Source organism: Narcine bancroftii, chromosome 4, assembly GCF_036971445.1.
Source record: "Narcine bancroftii isolate sNarBan1 chromosome 4, sNarBan1.hap1, whole genome shotgun sequence".
NCBI lineage: Eukaryota > Metazoa > Chordata > Chondrichthyes > Torpediniformes > Narcinidae > Narcine > Narcine bancroftii.
The window spans coordinates 174,085,331-174,109,705 of record NC_091472.1 but is presented as its reverse complement, the minus strand read 5'-3'; the positions used below and the strand labels follow the sequence as shown (position 1 = coordinate 174,109,705).

Here is a 24,375-nt window from a genome sequence, read left to right as displayed (position 1 = left end):
ATGGGAAAATGTCTACAGATTAAACGAAAAATATTGGGCAGAATACAAATACATATGAAGTCTTTGGTGAATTTGAAAAAAGAAACGTGGAGGGAGGTTTTCCCTGACTGGGTTATTTAGAACCAGGGATCATGATTGCAAAAGGGTCAGTCATGCATGAGTGCTTTGGTATTATCTCCAAAGAGGACAGTGAAGGCTCAATTACTGGGTATGTTCAAAACAGTGATTTATAGACCCTGCCTAAAATCTGTTATTTAACTTTTGAAGGCATTGATTTGCTAACCCAGCTTCCCTCTCCACAGGAGGTACTGACCTGCTGTGTATTTCCAGCACAACCTGCTTTAACTACCGTCTTTCAGAACAACTCCACAATGTCTTTTTGGTGCATTATAATGATATGGGATCCTCACCGACTTAAAGCATGTACATAATGTTGATAATAAAGGATCCTCGCTGGTGATAAGTAATACAAGGGATGTTGAAGTTAAGCAATCCTCACTGACGATAAGGGATATTTATAATAAGAACATGAGAAATAGGAGCAGGAGTAGGCCATCTGGCCCATCGTGCCTGCTCTGCTATTCAATGAGATCATGGCTGATCTAATGATAGGCTCATTTGCACCTACCTGCATTTACCCCATTTCCCTTAATTCCCCTACTTTGTAAAAATCTATTCAACTTTGTCTTAAATATATTCACTGAGGTAGCCTCCACTGCACCGAATTCCATAGACTAACCACTCTCTGGGAAAAGCAGTTGCTCCTCATCTCCCTCCTAAATCTATTACCATGGATCTTGAAGCTAAGTCCCTATTTCTAGTCTCTCCCACCAGTGGGAGTAACTTGGCTACCTCTATCTTATTTATCTACGCCTTTCACAATTTTATGCATTTCTATAAGATCCCCTCCCAATCTTCTAAATTCAAGAGAGTACAGCCCCAGATGAGTCAATCTCTCCTCATACGCTAACCCCCTCATCTCTAGAATCAACCTGGTAAAACCTCCTCTGGATGCCTCCAAAGCCTTCCTCAAGTAAGGAGACCAGAAATGCATATATAGCATCACCAGTACTTTGTACAGTTACAGCATAAACTCCTTACTCCTAAGCAGCAATGAAAGCCAACATTCCATGTCAGCCTGCTGCACCTCCAAACCAACCTTTTGCGATTCATCCACAAGCACCTTCAAGCCCCTCTGCACAGCAGGATGCTGCAATCGCTTGTTATTTAAATAATAATCTGATCTTCCTCTTTGACAATATGGGGTATTTACAAGAAGGGATCCTCACTGACTACCTGCTTGTCCAGTAATTATTCAGGAGTGTCCAGAAGCCACAATCAGGTACAATCAACAGATTTTTTAAAAAATTCAACTGATTAAAATGCTTGTTTACACACTTTGCTCTTTTCTTTTATTCCCAGACTCACCCAAAAGATCCCACAAAAAAAATCACAATGCAACACTGCTCCTGGAACAAGTCTTTTGGGTGCTCTAGACTAAAATGCTTGACTCTCATTCTTTGAAAAATTCCCTATTTCCAGGTATAATCGCTTCAAATACCAATGATTCATGTATCGGAAGATTCTAAGGGTCAAAAGGATATTAGTCAGTTGTGGTCTACACCTGGAATGTGGCCATGGACCAAAAGATTCAGCTGACCACTGAGAAAATGGAGCATTTTCTGTGACTGAACATGATCTCTGAAAAACTCCCATCACTCAGATCCAGCAGCTACAGGAACCTGGACAGTTACACCTTACACAATGAACTTGTCCTATCGTACAGGAAAAAATCCAGGGCTCGTTGAACTCAGTATTGCTGATCCTCCCATAAACATGCATCAGTTCTTGTGCCTTCTGAGAGCTGTGTGTGTACCCCTTCCCTCACTAGGTCCTCCACCCAAATTAGTCTCAGCCCTCCTCCTTTTTGGCTTTCTTGTGCACTTCCCCAATCCCGTTTTGAAAATCACAACCAGAGATGACTCTGCCTTTTCTTTCTCAACCTCGCCACCTCTATTTCTCTCTCCTCCATCCCTTCTTAAATCGATCTCACTGCCAAGCTTTTGGTCACCTAATAACCCCATCTAGTCAAAACTTGTTTAATAGTTCTCTGCAGAAATGGACCTGAGAAACTCAGCAGGTCACACTGCAGGCCATAGGAAGTAAATGGAAACCAACATTTCAGGCCTAGACCCTTATATATATAGGCAGAATCCAGAATAAAAAGGATAGGGTGAGCAGAAAAAACATCAGAGGAGAGAGAAAGGGAAAGGAGAACAGGCTAACAGGTAAGAACAGGTGGGGTGGTGTAAGTCCTATTGTCAGGCCCCGAAAATATGCCACGTAAATGCAAGCCATTTTTATGGATCTAATTCAGCAATGTTTCCTTTTCCTGGCTTTGCTGCTCAACAACTAATGGAAAATCCATTAGGAAAAGAACTTTCCTGTTTTATTTTAACATTCCCTTCTGAAAAGCATTCTTGCCACACTGCATACCCACTCTTATGACCTCTGTGTGACAAACTACAACAATCCAAAGGTGAGAAGTAAGACTTTGGATCGAGGCTGTTCTTTTGACAAGCATGGAAGATTTTTATCAAATAGATCCTTTTCCACATCTCAATGCACCAATTTTTTAAAATCGGTTTGGTGTTTCCCAAGATCAGTAACACTGGGTGACTCAACTGCATATAAACTCTGTAACTCAGGGAATCTGTAACATTTAAAGCTGATCAAAACGTGAACTTAAAATCAAGATGACTTTAATGATCACATCAATTGCTGATATTTTTCTGCTAATTTTTAGAAGCATTTTTTGTTACCTCTGATCAACTTTGATGACCCTTGGAGGCAAATCATAGCTAACTTTGTAATGTGAAAATGGAAACAGGTTTTCAAACGGCACTACGAACATTTCAGGCCTGAGACCTTCGTCAAGGTGTGAGCGTTTGAATAAAATGGAGGAGGAGATGAAGGAGCAGGGGTCAGAGCACAAGCTAACTGGAAAGAGGCCATAGGTGGATACAGGTGGGAAGGTGGCTCTCTGATAGGTGAGAGAAGGGAAGAGAAAAAAGCTGAGAAGTGGTACAGGGAATGTAGCCCTTTGATAGGAGATGGAAATGAAGGGAAGGGCATGGGGAGCCTGCAAAGGAGACAGAGGAATAAGGAAGGAGAGAGACTTAGTGGAGGTGTTTAACAGAAATTTGAGAAGTTAATGTTAATGCTGACTGGTTGGAGAGTGCCCAAATGGAATACAAGGTATTATTATTCTGACTTCAGGGATAGCTCAGTTTGGCAGTGCATGAGGCCATGGCTAGACACGTCGATGTGGGAATGGTGTATGGAAATAAAGTGGTTCGTCACTGAGTGATCCTTGCCACTGCAGTGGAAAGAGCAAAGGTGCTCAACAAAATAATCTCCCAGTCTGCATCCAATCTCACTGATGTAGAGAAAGCCACATCAGGAGCACTCGATGTATCAGCTCCCATCGACCCACACAACTCCAGTCTACCCAAGCAGTTGGATTGAATCTTACTCCAAGTCCACATGGTTGCTGGTATGCAACAACCAACCAGTTAAAAGAAACCATATCCAATATGAAGTTGAGGCCCAGAAACAGCAGGACTTTCACAGACAACCCATCAGTACTAGACTTAAAGCCTACTCCACTTTTATAGCCTGGCAGTGCTGATATTGACATTACCACAAGCAAGGCATGACAGGCAGGATTTGACCAGCTCAAAACACAAGGTGTAGGTGCATATTTTTCTGAAAAACTGCAAGGGGAATGTCTTTAAGAATGAGCTTGTTTTGTGTCTCAGCAACTTTACTGTGAGATAAATGAGCATCTTATGACAATCTTGATCACTCTGATGCAGAAAGAGGACGCTATGGCTTTTAGCACATAACTCAAAGAGTCACAAACAAGGCCAAGCAGGATTCTGCTTTGACCTTGGAAAAGGCCTAGGCTGAATCTCATAGAGAGACAAACTGGTCCTTGAGAGACTTCAAAGTTCGAGTCAAAAAGGACACATTCCTTTCAAAGAGTACAACTGAAAAAGGATTATAGAATATAGGTGCAAGAGATGGCCATTCAGCCCTTCAAGCCTGTACTGTTCAATATGATCATGGTTGATCACATGACCTCAATACCCTAGTCTTACTTTCTCTTCAGACCCCTTGATCTCTTTAGTCATAAGAACTACGATACTCAAGGTATGGCCTCAGCGAGGGCCTACACAACTGCACACAGAAATGCTGGAGGAATGCAGGCAGTCTTGCATCATCATTAGGAAATAAAGACGTATTACCAATATTTTGGGCCCGAGCCTTTCTTCGAGGAATAAGCAAAGCACAGAACACACTGAAGGCCATGTTTGAACCCACATCACTGGAATTGTCAGCCATTTTGAATTTCAAAATTGAAACACAGTTCATCTACATACACAAAAAGAAAGCCAAGTAAGCAAGTAACATTTGAGCTGTCATACCACAAAACAACATTCATACACACATCCTGCTTCTTCACAGTGCTGCTCTAACCTGAGTCGAATGCCGAGACAGATTTTGTTCTGACTGTGTTGTGCCCAGTCCACCACTATTCACTCTTGCTGCTCTACTTACCCTCCTGAGACTTGAGGGTTCTGGAACAAGTCTTTCCTTTGGTAGTAGAATTCCTGCCTTGGAATCAGAAGTACATGTTCCCAACCAATGGGTTTGGATGGGATGATCTCATGAAAGCCTCCACCGTACCCAAAGACTAACCATCACACAGGCTGATCTCAAGCTGTTTACAGCCATGAATACAATGTCCATTCACCAGCGTCCAGCTCTCCAAGGGAAGAGGCTAAAGATACGAAAACAACATCTGCTGCTTGTCAAACCACCCCAATTCCATCAAGATGCTTCTATTTTTAGTCTCCAGGTTCCTAGATGTGCAAATTTAGCTTATTTTCTCTCTCCATGTTCAGGCTACTCCTGCAGAATGCCTGAGTGAACCTTGCCTTTTGAGGCACTTCACAAACCGTTCATTCGGATCCATTCAGTCCTTTACTCCTGCAGTGAGATCCAATTCCTGGTCAATTCCAGGCACAAAGCCCCTTCCTTTGGGACTAATTTCTAATCATCTTATCAAAGTCAACCAGAGCCCTCTTCAAAACTCGTCTTCATGGTAAACTGAGTTAAAACCAGCTGCGACTGACTTACTCACAAAAAAGTACACTACAACACGGTTGAACAGCAAGGTTAGTGCAATGCTATGACAGCACCACCAACTCGGGTTCGCATCTGCCACTGTCATTTAGGAGTTTGCCTGTCCTCCATGTGTCCACATGGGTTTCCTCCCACGTTCCAAAGATGTACAGAATTAGTCAGTTAAATGGTCACAAGAGTGAAACTGGGTTTGTGGGTCAGAAGGGCCTGTTACCATGCTGTATTTCTTCATTAAATTAAAAATTAAATACAATGCATGGAATTCAATGAGAATAACTGAAAATCCTGGGTGATACTGAAAACTTAACATGCTGTGAAGAAATGTACATAAATAAGACAACATAAAGAAAACAAATGTCAACATTTTTAAAGCCTATGGATAGACAGATAAAGGAATTCACCAAGAAAAACAAACAAAGCCTCAAAGCAACACGGGAAAAGACATTGAACAAAAAATTTGCTGGTCTTTGTTGTTCAATTTTGTGGCTCTTCAGAGAGCAAACCCAACAACTTTCCATCAAATCCTTCAACACTTCTGTTTGACAAGAATATATCAAATAATTAACTAGAATTCAAATCCAAGCATAGGATAGTTTGCAATTAAATGTAATGACCTTACGCCGCTTCTACAAGTTATACAGCAGTGGCAGAGCAAATAAAACCAACTAACCTGCAAGTTGTTTAGATATAGGAGGAAACTAGAGCATCTGGGAGAACTCATGAGGTCATAGGAAGAATGTGCACATTCCACAGTCAACATCCAGGATTGTAACTAAACTTGCCTCACTGCATCTCTGATGCTGCAGTGGATACGATCCTGGGGTGTTGACACATGGAATTCACACATTCTCCCTGTGACTACATTGGCTCTCCCAAGTGCTCTGGCTTCCTCCTACATGGAAACCACATACAGGTTGATAGATTTAATTGGTTGCTGTTGATAGCAAAGGAGAATTGTGAACCAGTGGGCAAATTATGGGGTTGTGAGAGTGAAAATGAGATGAGTGGATGGCTGTTCGGTGGGCACTGCTGTTGTCAACTGTGGAACGGCATGATTTTATGAAAAAAACCCATGGAACTGCAGCCATGCAGAGTGCTGTGTACTTAGGGCAGGAAGGTGGGAAGTATCAAGTCATCACCAGGCAGTCACTGAGAAGTAAAGTTCTGAAACATCGCATGAAAGTAACTCTCTAAATGGCAACCATTGCGGAATATGAAGGGATAGATTGTGTCTGCCCCATAAACTTGATACTCTGTTATATGGCGAGCTCTCCACTGGCCACCGTGACAGAGGTGCACCAAAGAAAAGGTACAAGGACTGCCTAAAGAAATCTCTTGGTGCCTGCCACATTGACCACCGCCAGTGGGCTGATAACGCCTCAAACCGTGCATCTTGGCGCCTCACAGTTTGGCGGGCAGCAACCTCCTTTGAAGAAGACCGCAGAACCCACCTCACTGACAAAAGGCAAAGGAGGAAAAACCCAACACCCAACCCCAACCAACCAATTTTCCCCTGCAACCGCTGCAATCGTGTCTGCCTGTCCCGCATCGGACTTGTCAGCCACAAACGAGCCTGCAGCTGACGTGGACTTTTTACCCCCTCCATAAATCTTCGTCCGCGAAGCCAAGCCAAAGAAAGAATCAATAACTGAGATCTTAAGTGGACTCAACTAGCTATAAGAAGTAAAACCAGTGGTTCCATATTAAATGCTGACTCTCAAAGTCAAAGTATCCTGAATACTTATTATCTATCTTTTTTATTCATTATCTCTTTCCTTACACAATTTAATATATATTATTGGAGTTGTTTTTTTATACTGACAAAGTACCTGTTTGGTTGCAGCACAAATTTTAATGCACATTGTATTTATGTGTATGACAATAAACTCATAATTTTCATTAAAGTCTAGTATCAAACATTGTAGGTAAAATTAGAACAAATTCCTTATTCACTGCCAAAGAAAAAAGATTCACAGCAAGTATTAGCCAGGAAATGATATCAGGCTTGAGTGATGCACTGTGGGAATCTTATTGATGCTTTTAGATTCTAAAGGACATAGAGAAAAAACACTAAAATACCATATAGCATCTTTTGACCTAAAAATGTCCTAGATGCTAGAGCCAATGTAGAATTTCAGAAGTGCAGTAAATTATCAACAATATGGGGCCAATTTGAAAATTGTGTTTATTTCCCTTTTAGAGATGTTGAAGAGTTTAATATCGAGTCCAAGGCATGAGGAATATACATCTGCTCTTCTTCAATACATTGCTACTGGTTCTTTTACATCTGAGAAAACTGCATCAAAGTAAAAGATCTCATTACAAGATAGAAATGTTGTCTCACTGGTGAGCTGGCAGGGTTTTGTTCAGGTTTACGGCATGGGACAAGAACCCAAAAGCCTTCCAGGAGTGGCCAGAGCACTACCAACTGAGCTGTGGACTTATTGGGAGTAATCAAACTAAATTAAACATGAGGGGGTAGAGCTCAACTACTGGGTTAGTGAAAAACCGAGACAATGTTTGCAATTGGACAAAATTCCACTTGAACCCCACTGCAGTTTGATTTAAGACAGCAGGTTCAGTAGCCAGGGAGCTAAAGTTGTCGCAAAACAGCAAGTAACAGAGCATAGAGATTGCTGAGCCACACTAATAAAGTATAAAGCATGCACAGTGGGCATAGGGCATCTTGAGTCTGATCAGAGCAAAAAGGTAAAAGGTCAAGATTAGGTGGTAAAAGTGAAGGCTGAAATTAACAGGATTAACTCCCCTTCTTGTGCTAGTACAGTTCAGTGCTTTACTTGCAAGAGAGGAGTTGGCACGCAACTCAACGTTTTTCAGGCAAGCATCCATTTAATTCACTGCAATTTTAAACTTCATTTTAAATTTGTAATCACTCAGCTCTATACATTATATTTTGCATATTTCAGTCGATCCTACAGCACTGGGGGGAGTCACGTGATGGAGTAGTGGCCGGTCGGGTAAAACCAGCCATCTCCAGAAAAAAAGTTAAGAAAAGACAAAGCTCAACAAATAGAAAATATAAGAAATAGAAGATAAAATTACAGAGAAGAGAAAGAAGATGGCACCCAAGAACCAAAAAAAAGTCACCAGAGAAGAAATAAGGCGGCCTTACCTGGACGAAAGAACAGGTAGCTGTGGTGGCGAGGAGCGCCCGATCCCTGAGGCTGGTGCCTGCCCTGCAGAGTCGCAACCTCCCGACCGGTGGACTTCAAAAATGGCTCTCAGAGCCAAATAAAAGTGCGCAACTGCACATGCACAAGGAGTCGCGCGAGCGCAGTATGCAATCAAAGGAAAAAGAAAACACCAACGGGTTTTCGACAGACAGGAAGCCCAGGAGGGGAGGCCCAACAGCAAGAGGAGGCCCAACAAAGAGATATAAGCAACTCATCAGGAAAAACAGAAGAGACACAGACACAAAGAATAGAAGAGGACACAAACACAGCTACATACACAGAAGAGGAGGAATAAGAAGACCAAGATCTTCTCAGAGAAATAGAAGGTAAAACAGATGGACAGAATATAGATAAAGCCTTTTTTGAAGAAAAAATTAGATCACTAAAAGAATGGTTATCATTAGAATTTAGTGCAATTAAAAGTTAAATGAAAAGAGCAGAAAATAAAATTCAAAGTTTAGAACTGGTCATGACAGAAATAGGGAAAAGAGTAGAGAATGTGGAAGAGCAGGAAATGGCTGTAGAAATGGAAGTAAATGACTTAAGAGAAAAAATAGAAGAAAGTGTCAAAAAAATTAAAGAGACACAAGAGTTGTTATCACAGAAAATTGAAATGTTGGAAAATTATAGTAGGTGAAACAACATAAAAATAGCGGGCCTGAAGGAGGGTGAAGAAGACAGACATGAAGGAATTTATAAAAGGATGGATCCCGAAGGTCCTGGGAATGACAGAAATGCAGGAAGAAATGGAAATAGAAAGGACACATAGAGCACTAGCTTCGAAACCGCAGACACATCAAAAACTAAGATCCATAACTGCGGGGTACTTTATGTCTTAAATGTGTTGTCATACATTAAGTGTAATAAGAGAAAGCTAAGAGATGAAAATGGGGAAAAGGGGGATGGAGGTGGCAAAGAGGTGGAAAAGATATAAGATGGCCATGTTGAACTATATGACTATAAACATTAATGGAATACATAACCAAATTAAAAGGAAGAGGCTACTAAATTTATTGAAGAAGGAAAAAATAGATATAGCATTTCTGCAGGAAACACATCTAACTGAAGCAGAACATAAAAAACTAAAGAGAGACTGGGTAGGACACGTAACAGCAGCATCCTACAATTCAAAAGCTATAGGTATAGCCACACTAGTTAACAAAAATGTACCAATCAAAATAGAGAAGGAAATAATAGATCTGGCAGGGAGGTATGCAATGATAAAGTGTCAGATATACTCAGAATTTTGGAATTTGCTCAATATATACGCACCTAATGAGGAGGATCAAAAATTTATGCAGGATATTTTTTTTAAAGATTGCAGACACACAAGGAAATATATTGATAGGAGGGGATTTTAACCTTAATTTGGATCCAATGTTGGATAAAACTGGACAAAAGACAAGCAAAAAGAATAAAGTAGCCAAATTTATGGTTAAATCAATACAGGAAATGAAACTTATCGATATACGGAGGAGGCAACATCCAAGAGAGAAGGAATTTTCATATTATTCGAGTAGGCACAAAACTTACTCAAGGATTGATATGTCTTTGTTGTCAGCCCCAATTCAAGGGAGAGTTAGGAAAACTGAGTATAAAGATAGACTACTATCAGATCATTCACCCCTGTTATTAGTAATAGAACTGGAGGACATCTCACCAAGAACATATAGATGGAGGTTAAACTCCATGCAACTTAAAAGACAGAAATTTAGGGAGTTTATTGAACACCAAATTAAAACATATTTTGAAATAAACACAAAATCAGTACAAGACAAATTTATATTATGGGATGCAATGAAAGCCTTCTTTGGAGGGCAGATAAGTTATGTGACTAAGATGGAAAAGGATTACAATCGGGAAATAGAGCAGCTGGAAAGGGAGATAGTAAGTACAGAAAAGGAATTAGTGAAAAGGGATGATATAACAAAAAGGAGAGAATTGGCTGGCAAAAAAATTAAATACAAAACATTACAAATGTACAAGGTGGAGAAGAACATAATGAAAACAAAGCAAAAGTATTATGAATTGGGAGAAAAAAAATTCGTAAAATATTAGCCTGGCAACAGAACAAGCTAAAAGAACGATACTGGTATCAAGGAAAAAGGACAAATTACATATAATCCAACAAAGATTAATGAAAATTTGAAGAATTTTATGAACAATTGTATCAAACTGAGAACGAGGGGAAAGATGATAAAATAGAGGAATTTTTTGCTAAAACTGAACTGCTGAAATTGTAAGAAGTGGAACAAAACAAACTAATAAAAACATTTAAAATAGAGGAAGTACAGGATATATTAAAAAAGCTGCCAAACAATAAAAGACCAGGAGAGGATGGATTTCCAATAGAATTTTAGAAAAAATTTAAAGAGTTATTAATTCCTCCTCTCCTGGAAGTAATGAACCAGATAGACGAAACACAAAACTTGCCAGATTCATGTAAGACAGCAATAATTATAGTAATACCAAAGACGGGGAAGGATCCATTAACACCAGCATCATATAGACCAATATCTCTACTTAACTCAGATTATAAGATAATAGTGAAATTATTAGCAAACAGATTGGCCGAAGGTGTACCAAAAATAGTAAAGCAAGATCAAACTTGATTTATTAAAAAAAGACGAACCGCGGATAATGTCTGTAAACTTATTAAGCAAATTCATGCAGTTCAAGGAAATAGGAAACCAACAGTGGCTGTTGCTTTAGATGCAGAAAAAGCCTTTGACAGAGTAGAGTGGAACTACTTATTTAAAGTATTACAGAAATTCAATCTACCAGAAAAATATATTAATTGGATTAAAACATTGTATAATGGACTGTTGGTGAAGGGAAGGTTGCAGTAAATGGATATGTATCGAACCAATTTAAATTAAGTAGGTCAACTAGACAGAGATGTCCATAATCCCCCTTCATTGTTCACCTTAGCAACAGAACCTTTGGCAGAACTGAGAAGAATAGAAAATAAAATAAAAGGGATGAAAATAAAGGAGAAGGAACATAAAATCAGTTTATTTGCAGATGACATCATAGTATACCTTACAGAACCAGAAATATCAATAAAAGAACGACATAAGAAATTGAAGGAATATGGAGAAATATCGGGGTACAAGATCAACGCAAAGAAAAGTGAAGTGAATCCAATGAGTAATGCAGAATTTTAAAAAAGAATCACCATTTCAATGGCAAGCACAAGCAATCCGAATCCTCGGGATCAGGTTAGATAATAACTTAAGCCATTTGTACAAACTAAATTATCAACCACTAATAAAGAAATTGCAGGAAAATTTAGAACATTGGAAAGAATTACCGCTAACGTTGATAGGGAGGGTAAACTGCATTAAAATGAACGGGTTCCCAAGGATACAATACTTATTTCAAACATTACCAATTCCCTTAACAGAAAAATTCTTTAATGAACTAAAGATAATAATAAGGAAATTCTTGTGGGAAGGGAGGAAACCAAGGGTAGCATTAGATAAATTAACAGAGAGGTATAACCAAGGGGGTTTGCAGTTACCAAACTTTAGAAATTATTATAGAGCCACACAATTAAAGTATTTATCAGATTTTTACCAGACAAGGGAAAATCAGACTGGACTAAGATAGAACTAGATAAAATAGGGGAGAAAGTACTGGAACATATACTTTATAAGTGGGATGAAAAGTTGGTGCAATATAAAAGCTCACCAGTATTGCATCATTTACTTAATATATGGAAGAAGATACACTTAGAAAGGAAAAAAACGAATTACCAAATACCAAAATTATTATTGACGCAAAATCCACTAATCTCTTTTACAATAGGTAACCTTTCCTTTAGAGAATGGGAGAGAAAAGGAATCAAAAGAATAGAAAATTGTTTTTTGGGAAATAATTTATTAACATTTGAACAGTTGAAGTACAAATATGGAATAACTCATGGTACAATGTTTGCATATCATCAACTGAAAGCTTATTTAAAGGATAAATTGGGAAACAGATTGAGATTACCAGAAGGAAGCAGCTTTGAATATGTGATTACAGACACAATGATAATTAAAAGATTTATAATGAACATGTACATTAAGCTGCAAGATAAGGAAAAGAGGAAATAAGCTATAAACCTAAACAAAAGTGGGAAAAGGATTTAAACATAAAGATAAAAAATGAAGCATGGGAAAAGTTATTTTCTGGATCTATGAGAATACAATAAACACAAGATTACGCATGATACAGTATAATTGGTTACACAAGGTATATAATCACTCCTCAAAAATTAAAAGAATGGGATCCAACATTATCAGATAGATGTTTTCACTGTAATTAGGAAACGGGAACAACAATACATGCAATTTGGGCATGTATGAAAGTGAATATCTTTTGGGAAGAACTAAATCAGATATTAAATAAAATCACAAAAAATAAAATTATTTAAAAAATCCTACAGCACTGGTGTAATTTTTGGGCTTTAAATCTACATTCTGCGGAGGAGAGACAGGAATCAATGAGAGAAAAGAACATGATGCTGGAAAGCAAATTTTTATTTGGTTCTCACCATTGCTTCATTTTAAATACAAGTACCACAAGCAAGTGGTTCCCTGGCACTGATGGATGATACAACCCAAAAGACAATAATTTGATCCACTTTGCAATTTCGAGAGAGCTGTGCAGTTCGATCCAAATCCTGTGCTCTCTCCTCGTAGCCTTTCAGTTTTCCCTTTCAAATACTGAGATCCAGTTTGAAGCTTGTTCTATCATCATTTCATGCAGTATATTTCTGACAAGAAATTGCTGCTTCTTTTATTTACTTGCTATTGTTTCTAATTTTTTCTTTCTTTAAAAAAATATTTTAATAAAGAAATTAAACAAACAAAAAAGGTACAATTCAATAAGATGACGTGAACAATTACACAAACTAAATAAGTCATTCTGTATAACACCAATTGCATAAATAGTAAATCATATTCATAATTCACACACTTAGTATCTACATTTTTTAAAAAACCTCTAATAATGCAAAAGAAGAAAAACTCAAGCCTCTTAGCTAACCGCATTGGTATTAAAAGAAAAACAAGGTTTAAAAAAAACAAAGAACTTGGAAAAGGAAAAAGTCAGACAATTTAATTACATTGGAGTAAAATTATGAAGATAGTGAGTCATGTGACCCCATAACTTATGGAATCTTATATCTGAATTATTAATTGAATAATGATTCTTTTCCATATTCAAACATGCAGAGCAGAAGCCTTCCATTTAAGTAAAATCACATGCCTCGCCAAAAGAGATACCGTGACTCTGAATCAGAGATAAAGGAGAATCACTCCCTCCCGTTGTACTGAAGAGAGCCAGCAAAGGGTTTCATGTTAAATCTACATTGGAAATTTTTGATAGAGTATGCAAAACCTTTGACCAGTATTTTTCTAGACTAGGACAAGTCCAGAACATATGAATTAATGACGCTTCTCCCCTCTGACATCTCTCTCAAATCCTATCCTATCCAATCGCTCTTTTCAACACTCTTTAAATTATATTTTTTTTCAGAGATGGTATAGCGAGGGTACTCGAAGCTTTAAAGATCTGTTCATTGATGGATATCATGCATCATTTCAACAGATTACTGCTAAATTTAACGCCCAAATCTCAATTCTTTCGGCATTTTCTTGAATCACGTTTCTAATTTTCCAAGACAGTGAATCAAATTCTGTTGGTGAGATTTTTTTTAGCTTAAAAGCCTTCTTGTAAAGGTTTAATATCTATTATTTAAGATAAATTGTTATGTTTAAACCAGACTTTGTTAGTTAAAATCAAAAATGCTTGATAACAGGATTTAAATTTGACTATATCAGAAGTGAATTTGGACACAATTCTTAAATTGGTTAATAGCTCTTCATTATGAGCTCGACATTTTTCTAAGGCTAAATTGTCTCGCTTTTATTCCAATATGACTCCCTGGTGTAATTGTTTTATTGTCAATTGTTTTAAATCTGGTTGTTAACTGAACAGCCTTAGAATATATTTTTCCTTATTTACTCATTGTAACTATTACATAATTGAACATTTCTAAACAAATACTGTAATACAATAATCTTCTCCATTCAGAAGATAATATTCTCAGTTTTTTCATCCTATAATGCATTTGAAGTCTTTCATTCAATACAGTAGTCTTCATCTGTACCCTCTCCAACATCATAAAATCTTATCTGTGATCAGATTGAAATTCATTGCTTCAAGTTGGATCCTAACCTGTTTTCTAAAGCTTTAGGAGACCGTCAATCTCTATGTATAAAGGCAAGGTTTCTGCCTTCAGTTTTATTGATTTTACAAGGTCACCATAAATACTGGGGTCTAAATATTAGAATTCTTGAGCAACTCTTCTCACCAAGATATCAACACAGAATTACATTTTTTAAAGAAATCCTTGGGCTGTCAAAGGGCTCTTTGAAAAACCTGGGCAAATTCATGTGAAAAGTTGGAACACATTCATAGTATGAACTGTTGGTGCAATTCAGCTGCAAGACTTTTTTTTTTACTTTCTTTCCCTCTTTTTCCAAACATGCATACAGAACAGATATACACCAAGTTCATGTGCTCTGTGGACACACAGGCATGACCCTGGGCCTTCAAGTGCACACAATACCTGTCATGAATGGAAAATATAGAAACATCTGGAAGGTGCTGATCATTGTCCCATGAAGAAGGGAAGTCCAGTTAATATGCATTTTTAAAAATCTTCACTTCTATTTTCTAACAAGCAGTAGAGCTTTAAAAAGCACTATTTTCCAGAGCCCATGAGAATTGGAGAGGGCAGTGCAGAAGGTCAACTTGCTTTGCAGATGGTGATCATAAGACCCATCCTGTCCTGTAGTGCAGTGAATGGGTCGATGATGACTTGGAGCTCAGCCTCTGAACATGCACAAATGCTACATCTAAAGCAACAACTCAAAGGTATGCAAAGTTCTGAGGTGGTAAACATAAAAGCGTAAAGGAGAGAATGAAAGAAAGAAGTTTGAAATAGGAAAAGGGAGAGGGTTGGAAAAGAGAGATACTGAGAGAGAGGGAAACCGCATCCATGGGTTGAAATAGTCAGTCAATATTTTGAAATCTTTTCCCCACAGGACAAAAATGCCACACACAAGTGGATGTGAATTTAAGGTAAGGAGGAAAAAATTTAAAGGAGATGTAAATGGCAAATATTTTTATACAGAGAGTGGCAGGTGCCTGGAACAGTCTGCAGATAAAATGATAATGTTTAAGAGGGATTCTCAACAAAAGCATAGATATGAAGGGGATGGAGGAATATCTCACAAACAGCAAAGTTTTAGTTTGATTTGGACATAACATTCAGCACAGAAGGAACTTTTCTTCTGCTCTACTGTTCTACATCACTGTCATCAGATATATCTCAATCAACGAGTCAGAATAGAGAAGGGACATGGAAGGACAACAAGCTCTCCCTCAGTGTCAGCAGACTAAGGACATGCTTGTAGACTTTAGGAGAAGTAGAGCTCAGTCTCCAGTCTGCATCATACAATGGAAGTTGCAGCCTGTTTTAAATTCTGAGGGTAATCATCTCCAGTAACTTGTCTGGCCCAACTATGTCAATAGTTGAAAGTGCACCAATGCCTCTACTTCCCTCAGTGCATGAGGAACTTTGGCTGCCTCCCTGTCTCTTGACAACCTCTACAGGTGCACCATTGAAAGAATCCTGCCAAGTACGCAAATGGAAACTGCTCCACCCAAGACCACAAGAAACTGCAGAGTGTGTGAATGCATCTCAGAACCTCATACAACAGTCTCTAACTTCCCAACTCCATTCTGTTGCCTTGGAAAGGCAGTCAAATATTAAATGACTCATCCCACCCTGGCCACACTCACTTCACCCCAATCCAGTGGTTCTCAACCTTTTTCTTTCCACTCACATATCACTTTAAGTAATCCCTATGCCATAGGTGCTCTGTGATTAGTAAGAGATTGCTTAAGGTGGCATGTGGATGGAAAGAAAAAGTTTGAAAACCACTGTTTTAATTGTACCTAATTGACTCGTCATGTGCACGGTTTCATAACTCCAAAGGAAATCGGGCCAATGACTTTTTTTCAAGAAAAATATTTCAGTATCAATTGGGTCTAGAGCAGTGATTCTCAACCTTCCCTTCCCACTCACATACCACCTTAAGCAATCCCTTACTAATCACAGGGCACCAATGGCATAGGGATTACTTAAAGTGGTATGAGGGGAAAGAAAAAGGTTGAGAACGACTGCTCCAACCCCTCCACCTGCCAGGAAGAAGAGTCACAAGTGTGAGATTACAAAAATCAAGGACAGCTTCTGTCCTGCTGTTACCAGATCCCAAATGATCTTCATTCTCGTCACTATTACCGTTGCTCGGTTTTAACTGATCCCTATAACTCAGTACTGTGTTTCGCTGCTGTACTCTGTACGGGTTGACAAACAAGACTGTTTGGAAAACGGACTTCTTACTGTACTTCAGCATACGTATCAATAAACTTTAACTTGAAAGTTTAGAGACAAAATAATTCCTATTTTAAAAATTTTCCTGCCTTTTTAGCTCATTTGCTGGACAGTTCAAACCTCCCACTAATGCTACTGTGAAGCAGAAACCATAAAGTACCCAAAAGCATTCTGGGGGAGACCAGCCAGAGAAGAATAGGTCTCTTCTAGATGGAAAAATCATGGAAACGAATTTCAGCTTGTGCAAGAATTGACACCTCACATGAACAAAAGTCTAACAAAATCTTGACAGCAGTACAGTATATTCTGTAGTAATTTCAATGCCTCTTTGCGGATGGTGGCAGAGAACTCACATGGGCTGAGATTAGATTAGGACACCAGCACAGCAACAACATTACCTCTTTCAGTGAGCATGTCAAACCCCATGTGAGCATGTGAGTCCTAGGACTCACTACCAACCAGAAACTGAACTGGAGCACCACACTGCCATAAGAGCAGGTCAGAGGCTCAGGATCCTGTGGTGAATAACTCACCTCCAAATTCCCCAAAGCCCATTCACCATTTCCAAGACTCAGGTTGGAAGGGCAGCTTCAGCAAAACTCAAGAAACACATCACCATACAGGATACAGCAGCTCGTTTGATCGTTTCACACCCCCCCCCACCCACTCACTCCACCAATGCGCAGGAGCAGTTGTTTGTCCCTCTACAAGATATGCTGCAACAACACCACCTTCCAAACCCACCACTACTTCCAGCCAGGCAGCAAAAGTATGGGGACACCACTAATGGAAGTTGCCTCCAAGCCACCAACTATCCTGACTTGGAAATATATCACCGTTCCTCTGGGTCAACATGCTGGAACCCCCTCCCTAACAGCATTATGGGGTTCCCCACATTCAAATACAGCAGTGGTTCAAAAAGGCAGCTCTCTACCACCTTCTCAAGGATAATCACAACCTCTTCCTACTGCTACCTTCAGGCAGAAGATACAGAAACCTAAAGTCCAACACCCCTCGGTTTAAGAACAGTTTATTTCTAATTTTTGACAGGCTCATGAACCTCTCCTTGTTACAGTGATCAGGGACTTCTCATACACCACAAAAGGACTGTCTGCTCGAAAATAATCCTACTTTTTCCTTGCACTATGACAACTGTAAATATTTATTCCTATCTTTTGCATTTATTTACTCTTTCTAATTTAATATATACTATTGATGTTCTTTTTATAAAGTACCTGCTCAGCTGCAGCAAGCCAGAATTTCAGTGCATATGTACGTGAACGACAATAAACTCATTATCTTGAGTAATGGCCCATTTTCTGGTTCAGTTTGTGAAACCCACATCCTTTGAATGAATATATAAAATATTTCTCTAAAGTCATCAGTCCTAAAGGATATATGAATAGTTATAGTTCAGGCAACTTTGACAAAGCATTTAATTTTGGCCTTTGGAAAATTAAATTTTCCACCATTTAATTTTGGCCTTTTACCATTCTTGAACAACGTTTTAATTCTGGCCTGTGTTTCACATTTGTGTTCCAGTTTGTTCTCAGTCTTTTTCTTCTTCATCCAACCACAGAACCCCTCAGATTGTACTCATTAAGGCCCTTGTCACAAGACTACATCATTATACCTCTTCTCCACCAAACATTACAATTTTGAGCACAGCTTGCCCCCGCTCCAGTTTCGTGGGCTTTGAGGTGGCTAGCGAGGGCTACTGGGGACCAAGACACTGCGTCAGAAGTGAGGTGAGAGGCACTTGATGGGGTGACGCTCCTCTTCTTCCCTGCCTTTGTGTACGCATCCAATACTGCCTGGAGGTTTCAACACCATCCTGACGGGACCACTTGCTTTAAAGTAGTTAAAGGTTCATAATAGAAACCCCAATCTCTCCCTTCCTCCAGCTCTCCACCTCCTTCCCTACCTCCCTCTCTCCTCTCTCTCTATCACTTCTCAGCTTCTTTCTCGCCTATCCTCCCACCTGTATCCACCTATTAACTTTTACTTGCTAGCCTGTGCTCTTCCCCCTCCCACTACCTTTTTATTCACGCATCTGCCTCTTTTTCAACACTCCCTATGAAGGGCTCAGGTCCAAAATAGACCGCCTTTTGCTTTCTATGAATACTTCACAGCCTGCTGAGTTCCTCCAGCACTGCACTAGACCCCAGCATCTGCAGACTTAATCTCAGTTGTATTTCTGGTGTCTGAGTGAGTGCTCATGCTACCATCCACAGAGATACACTGAATTAACAGCAGAATATTCTGCTTGTCCTTTAATTTTCACTTTAATGTGGCTACTTGACCAGATTTTTTTCCAGCTTTGTTGTTTGCCCAATGGTAATTTAAAAAATAAATTACTGCCCACTTCTGTGTGGGTTGCTGCAAGATATTTAAAGTGCACTACTTTTCTTGCTATTCATTACTAATTGTTTTATAGATGCAGATGACTGTTCATTGCCACACAGGCTTCCATTCCATTTTCACATTTCTGTTATTTCTTCAAGCTTTTCTACACTTCCAGCTGATAATCAGGACAAATTTATTTCTGAGAGACTTCTTAACCTCAGTCATGAGGACAACACGCAACAGGCTTGAGTTACAAATAGCAAAAGGAAAATCTAGAATCTGCTCTGAAAGCTGCTTCAATCACCACAACTCTTGTTCAAAGTTCATTTACTTCAGAAAAAGCTTTGGACAAGTTGTAGCAAAAAGCACATGCTGACAATAAGAATAAACATAAGCTCCACAATAAGCCTTCCATAGAAAAAGTAGATTCAAAATTTCATTTCATGTGCACAAAAACATTGAAAAACTACTTTACAAGAATTAGGAGCAGAAGTCGGCCATCCAGCCCATCGAACCTGCTCCGCCATTCAATGAGATCGTGGCTGATCTGATAACAGGCTCATCTCCACCTACCTGCCTTTTCCCCATATCCCTTCATCCCTTAATTAAAAAGTCTATCCAACCTTGTTCAAAATATATTTACTGAGGTGGCTTCCACTGCTTCACTGAGCAGTGAATTCCATAGATTCACAACCATCAGGGAAAAGCAGTTCCTCCTCAACTCTGTTCTAAATCTACTACCCTGGATCTTGAGGGTATGTCCCCTAGTTTTAGTCTCCCCCACCAATGGAAACACTTGCCTACCTCTATCTTATCTAAACCTTTCATAATTTTATGTTTCAATGAGATTTCCACTCATTCTTCTAAATTCCAGTGAATGCAGTCCCAGACAACGCAATCTCCTCATAGACTAACCCCCTCATCTCTGGAATCAACCTGGTGAATCTCTTCCTGCACTGCTTCCAAAACCAGTACATCCTTCCTCAACTTGGAGACCAGAATTGTATGCAATACTCCAGATGAAGCCTCACCAGTACCTTGTGCAGTTGCAGCAGCTATTTTCTTTTGCCTATCCTGTAAAGGTACAGAAAGAGACACAATTTGTCCACTGCTCCTATCACGAAAATAAGAGAAGCTAAAGAGAGTTCCTTCAGAGAGAGTGTCAATTAATCCTGCCACCTCCTCTGACGCTGCTGTCTCCTGCACCCCCATAACCCCATAGCCTACTGTCCATTCTGAGCTTCAGGGATCCAAGTCAACCTACTAGGCCCCTGTTTCCGAACCCCAAAAGTGATTCAGAAACTGTCAGCACCCAAGATCTCTGCTTGCCATCAGCACCCTGATGAATCCTGGTCCTTATACCTGGTTCCCAGAAACCAGTCTTCAGCAACTCCCAGCCTGGTGTGAGATCTTTGTCTGTATTTGGCCTGTATTGGCCAACTGGTGTCATTTTCTACACTGTAGGGTCCTCTCCCAGACTTCTTCTTGGCATGGGGGTGATCTCCTTTGCTGAACCACTGTTTTCCCTGAGCCCCCAACCATTGAGATCTGGGCTGACGAATGTGGGTGTCACCATCTTGGGCGCCAAACCTCAGTTAATCATTGATGAAACAATTGTCACAGGCCCCATTCTACAGGTGGTATAAACCTGTATGAAGCTACTGGGTTTGGTAGCTGGGAATTAAGACCCCATGGAGGTGTGGAAGAAGATGTGTTTCCACCCCCCTGCTCCTCCCAGGTCTGCGTCAGTGGCAGCGCTGCCATTGCAACTTTGCCATCTTGAACATCAAGTGCTACAGTAGTTTACATCATTCATTAGTTTTGTTTAAAACAGGTTGAAAACTGGCCCTTTGGCTAAATTTGCTCATGCTAACCAAAATGTCCAACCCATACTTGTCCCAACTACCTGCCCTGGCCCATATCCCTCTCAACCCATCCTATGTTGGTGCCTGGAATGTGTTGCCAAGGATGGTGGTGGAGGCTGACGCATTGGGGGCATTTAAGAGACTCTTGGTCACATGGATGAAAGAAAAATAAGAGGGTTATGGATTATGGAGGGTTTGGTACTATTTTTTAGGAAGGAATATATGGGTTGGCACAACATCAAGGGCCAAAGGTTATGTACTGTGGTGTAATTTTCATGTTATCCACATATCCCATCCAGATGCTTCTTAAAGTTGCAATAGTACTTGCTTCAACTACCTCCTCCATAGTTTGTCCTATACACCCACCACCCTCTGTGTAAAGAAAAAAGTTATCCCTCTTCTGACTATCCATCCCATAGGATGATGATGGTTTCTTTCAGTTTGTGGGGTTTGATATGAGGATACCCACTCCTCAGAAAGGAACATCATGTGTGTGAATGGATTTTATGTAAGAAGGGGGTTGCACGGTCCAGACTCACCCTTTAGACATCCCTTCCTGGATCCAGCGCCATGGTGAGGTCCAAGATGGCTGGGGGAAGTTTTGTTGCAGTGAATGTCCAGATCAAGCTTCGATGCAAGGGATGCCCTTTCTGCGCTTCACGACACGTGTTTTCCAGATGCCTGTTGGCCCTACAAGAGGTTTTGTCCACCCTTTGACAGGTCTTGTTTTTCATCCAGCATGGTGTCTAACCAACCTCTGCACCAGGCAAACCTGGTGGGGGAGCCTGTTTAGTCACTGACCATCTGACAGGTAGTACTGAGTTACATGGTACCAGCAGCACTCAGACAAGTGACCTAACCCCTCAGGTTCCTGTTAAATCTCTTCCCTTAAATCCATCTTCACTGGTTACCAATTCCCCTACTCTGGGCAATGACTCGGTGCGTTCACCCAATCTATTCCTCTCATGATTTTGTACATCTCTATGAGATCTGGAACAAAATATGTCAGGTATCTTTAAGAACCTCACAAAAATAGCAGTGGTCAGAAGATAAGAAATTAACTGCTTTTACTGATAACAATGATTGCACTGTAGAATTGCATTGAAGAGCAGATCCTAATAGACAACTTTGAAGGTGGAATGTGACTTAATTACAACATGGAAAATGTGGCAGTTTTTGTGATGAACATGGACATAGGAATTGATAAAGGAAGAAGGTCTCTTCAGATGCCCCTCCCTGCACTCCAGCAAAACTTAACTTCAAATTTCCATCCCCAATCCTCTATCCAATCAGGTGCTGGAGAAAATCAGCAGGTCATCCGGCATCCGTGAAGACAATCAACGTCTCGGCCTGAGCCCTTTGCCTTAATGTTTTAAGCTTCAGGTCTTCGAAAAGAGTTGACAAAGAAAACGTAAATTAAGTGAAGCTCATTTAACTTTAGGGCTTTTAACTATAGTTAACTTATTCTATACTCTTACTAAACACACTTTTTTCATGTACAGGCAGGAAATTACTGATTGCTCACCTATTAATGACTGCACATTAATTCCATGTAGTTAGTAAGTGAGAAAGTGATTGTATACAGAGTTCTTATGTAAGTAGATGCATTTTCTGCAATATCCTGTACTAATAAGACATTGCAGAAAATGCATCTACAGGATTCTTCAGGATGGAGCGGCTCATTGAAAATGTAATACATGGCTGACAACTACAAAATTCTTCTGCACAGAGTGGTTCAGGGTATGGCCAAAGTCCATGGGCTGAGGGTGGGTGCAGTGGGAAACACAATGCTCATGGTTAATCAGAATCTTAAGGATCTGGTGGGAACTAAATGGCAGGGAAGGGCCAATGGGTTTGGGACCTGATTGGACAGAGGGTGGGGATTGAAAACGTAAAGTTAAAATTTGCTGGAGTGCAGGGAGGGACACCTGGAGAAAGCCACAGTGCCAATAAATAGCACCAAACTCCACTGAACAGGACCTGCTAAAATCATGTCATCCATGTACATTGCTCTCAATGTCAGCAAGACCATTTTGAATTTTAGGCAGGAGTGTCTGAGGGACCACAAACTTGTCCTCAGTGATGAGATATTGGTGAGAGGGTCAGTCCATATGTCAGAAAAGCTCTCCTAAAGCCAGCACATCGAGGAAAATGTGAAGAAGGCACATCAATGACTCTACTGTTTAAGTCTGAGGAGATTTAGCATATTGTCATATTACTTAACATCTAGATTTAATGAGCAGAAAAGATAATGAAGAAATAATGGATGTGTGGCCTACTTGGACTTCCAGGAGGCTTTTGATAAGGCTCCTGGGAAGACATCAGTCATGATTTAAATGGCAGGCTGGATGGGTTGAAAAGCTCTATTCTAATCCTATCTCTTCTCTGGTTCTACAAAAGAGTGTGAAAAATTAAAGACTGATAGGAATGCAATGTGATGGACAAAACAGGTTGTCTGAATGGAAACAAAGAGTGAAATACCAAGTGACAGGCAGTGATTAGTGAGGTACTGCTGGGATCAGCACTGAAACCCAAGCTATTTACAATATGAATTTCACAATGGAAGAAAGAGGAGCAGGAGTCAACCATCCATTCCGTCAAGCCTGCTCTAGCACTGAATAAGATCATGAATGATCCGGCCATGGACTCAGCTCCACCTAACTGCTCCCCATAACATTTCATTCTCCTACTGTGCAAAAATCTATCAAACTGTGACTTGGATATATTTCATGAGGCACCTCTTCTGCTTCTAAAGAGTCTTCCTTTGATTCTGAGGCTGTGCTCTCCCATCCTATTCTCTCCCACTACTGGAAACATCTCATCTACATCCACTCTACCCAATACTTTCCATATTCGGTTGTTTTTAATGGGATCTCTGTCATCATGCTTATAAACTCCAGCCCAAGAGCCATCAAACACTGCTCATACAATAACCCTCATATCCTCTAGATCATTCTATGCCCTCTCCCATGCCAGCATATCCATCCTAGATATGGCAACCAAAACTGCCCACAATACTCCAATGGTGGTCTAAAACTTTATAAAGCCTCAGCATTTTATCTTGGCTTTTTCATTCGTCCTCTCTGCCTTCTGCAGAGATCGCTCCTTCCCTACTGATCATCCCTTTGACACCTATCCCTGCTCCACTTGTGCCCACACGTTCTCAAATACCGTTGCATTTGCCTTCCTTACTACTGACTAAACCTGCATGTTAACCTTTAGGAAATTCTGTATTGGGACTCTCAATCCCTTTGGATCTACTTTTTCTGAATTCTTTCCCCAGTTAGAAAATACTCAACACCTT

General features: G+C 39.9%; 2 protein-coding genes across 20 annotated transcripts in view; one reads left to right on the top strand and one right to left on the bottom strand.

Moving 5' to 3' along the window:
* patz1 (POZ/BTB and AT hook containing zinc finger 1) overlaps window positions 1-24,375 on the top strand; it is a 749,193-nt gene that overhangs the window by 105,972 nt on the left and 618,846 nt on the right. The gene's annotated exons all lie outside the window — the stretch shown is intronic.
* Window positions 1-24,375, bottom strand: part of LOC138761246 (calcineurin-binding protein cabin-1-like) — a 449,064-nt gene that overhangs the window by 47,652 nt on the left and 377,037 nt on the right. The window contains exon 32 of one of the 11 annotated variants that reach the window (XM_069933066.1): window positions 12,607-13,224. The exons of 9 other annotated variants lie outside the window; for them this stretch is intronic. In XM_069933066.1, coding sequence (XP_069789167.1) covers window positions 13,195-13,224 — 30 coding nt within the window. In that variant the 3' untranslated portion in view covers window positions 12,607-13,194. Of the gene's footprint in view, window positions 1-12,606; window positions 13,225-22,434; window positions 22,457-24,375 lie in introns of those variants that run through there. One more of the 11 variants, XM_069933067.1, reaches the window with a different exon arrangement.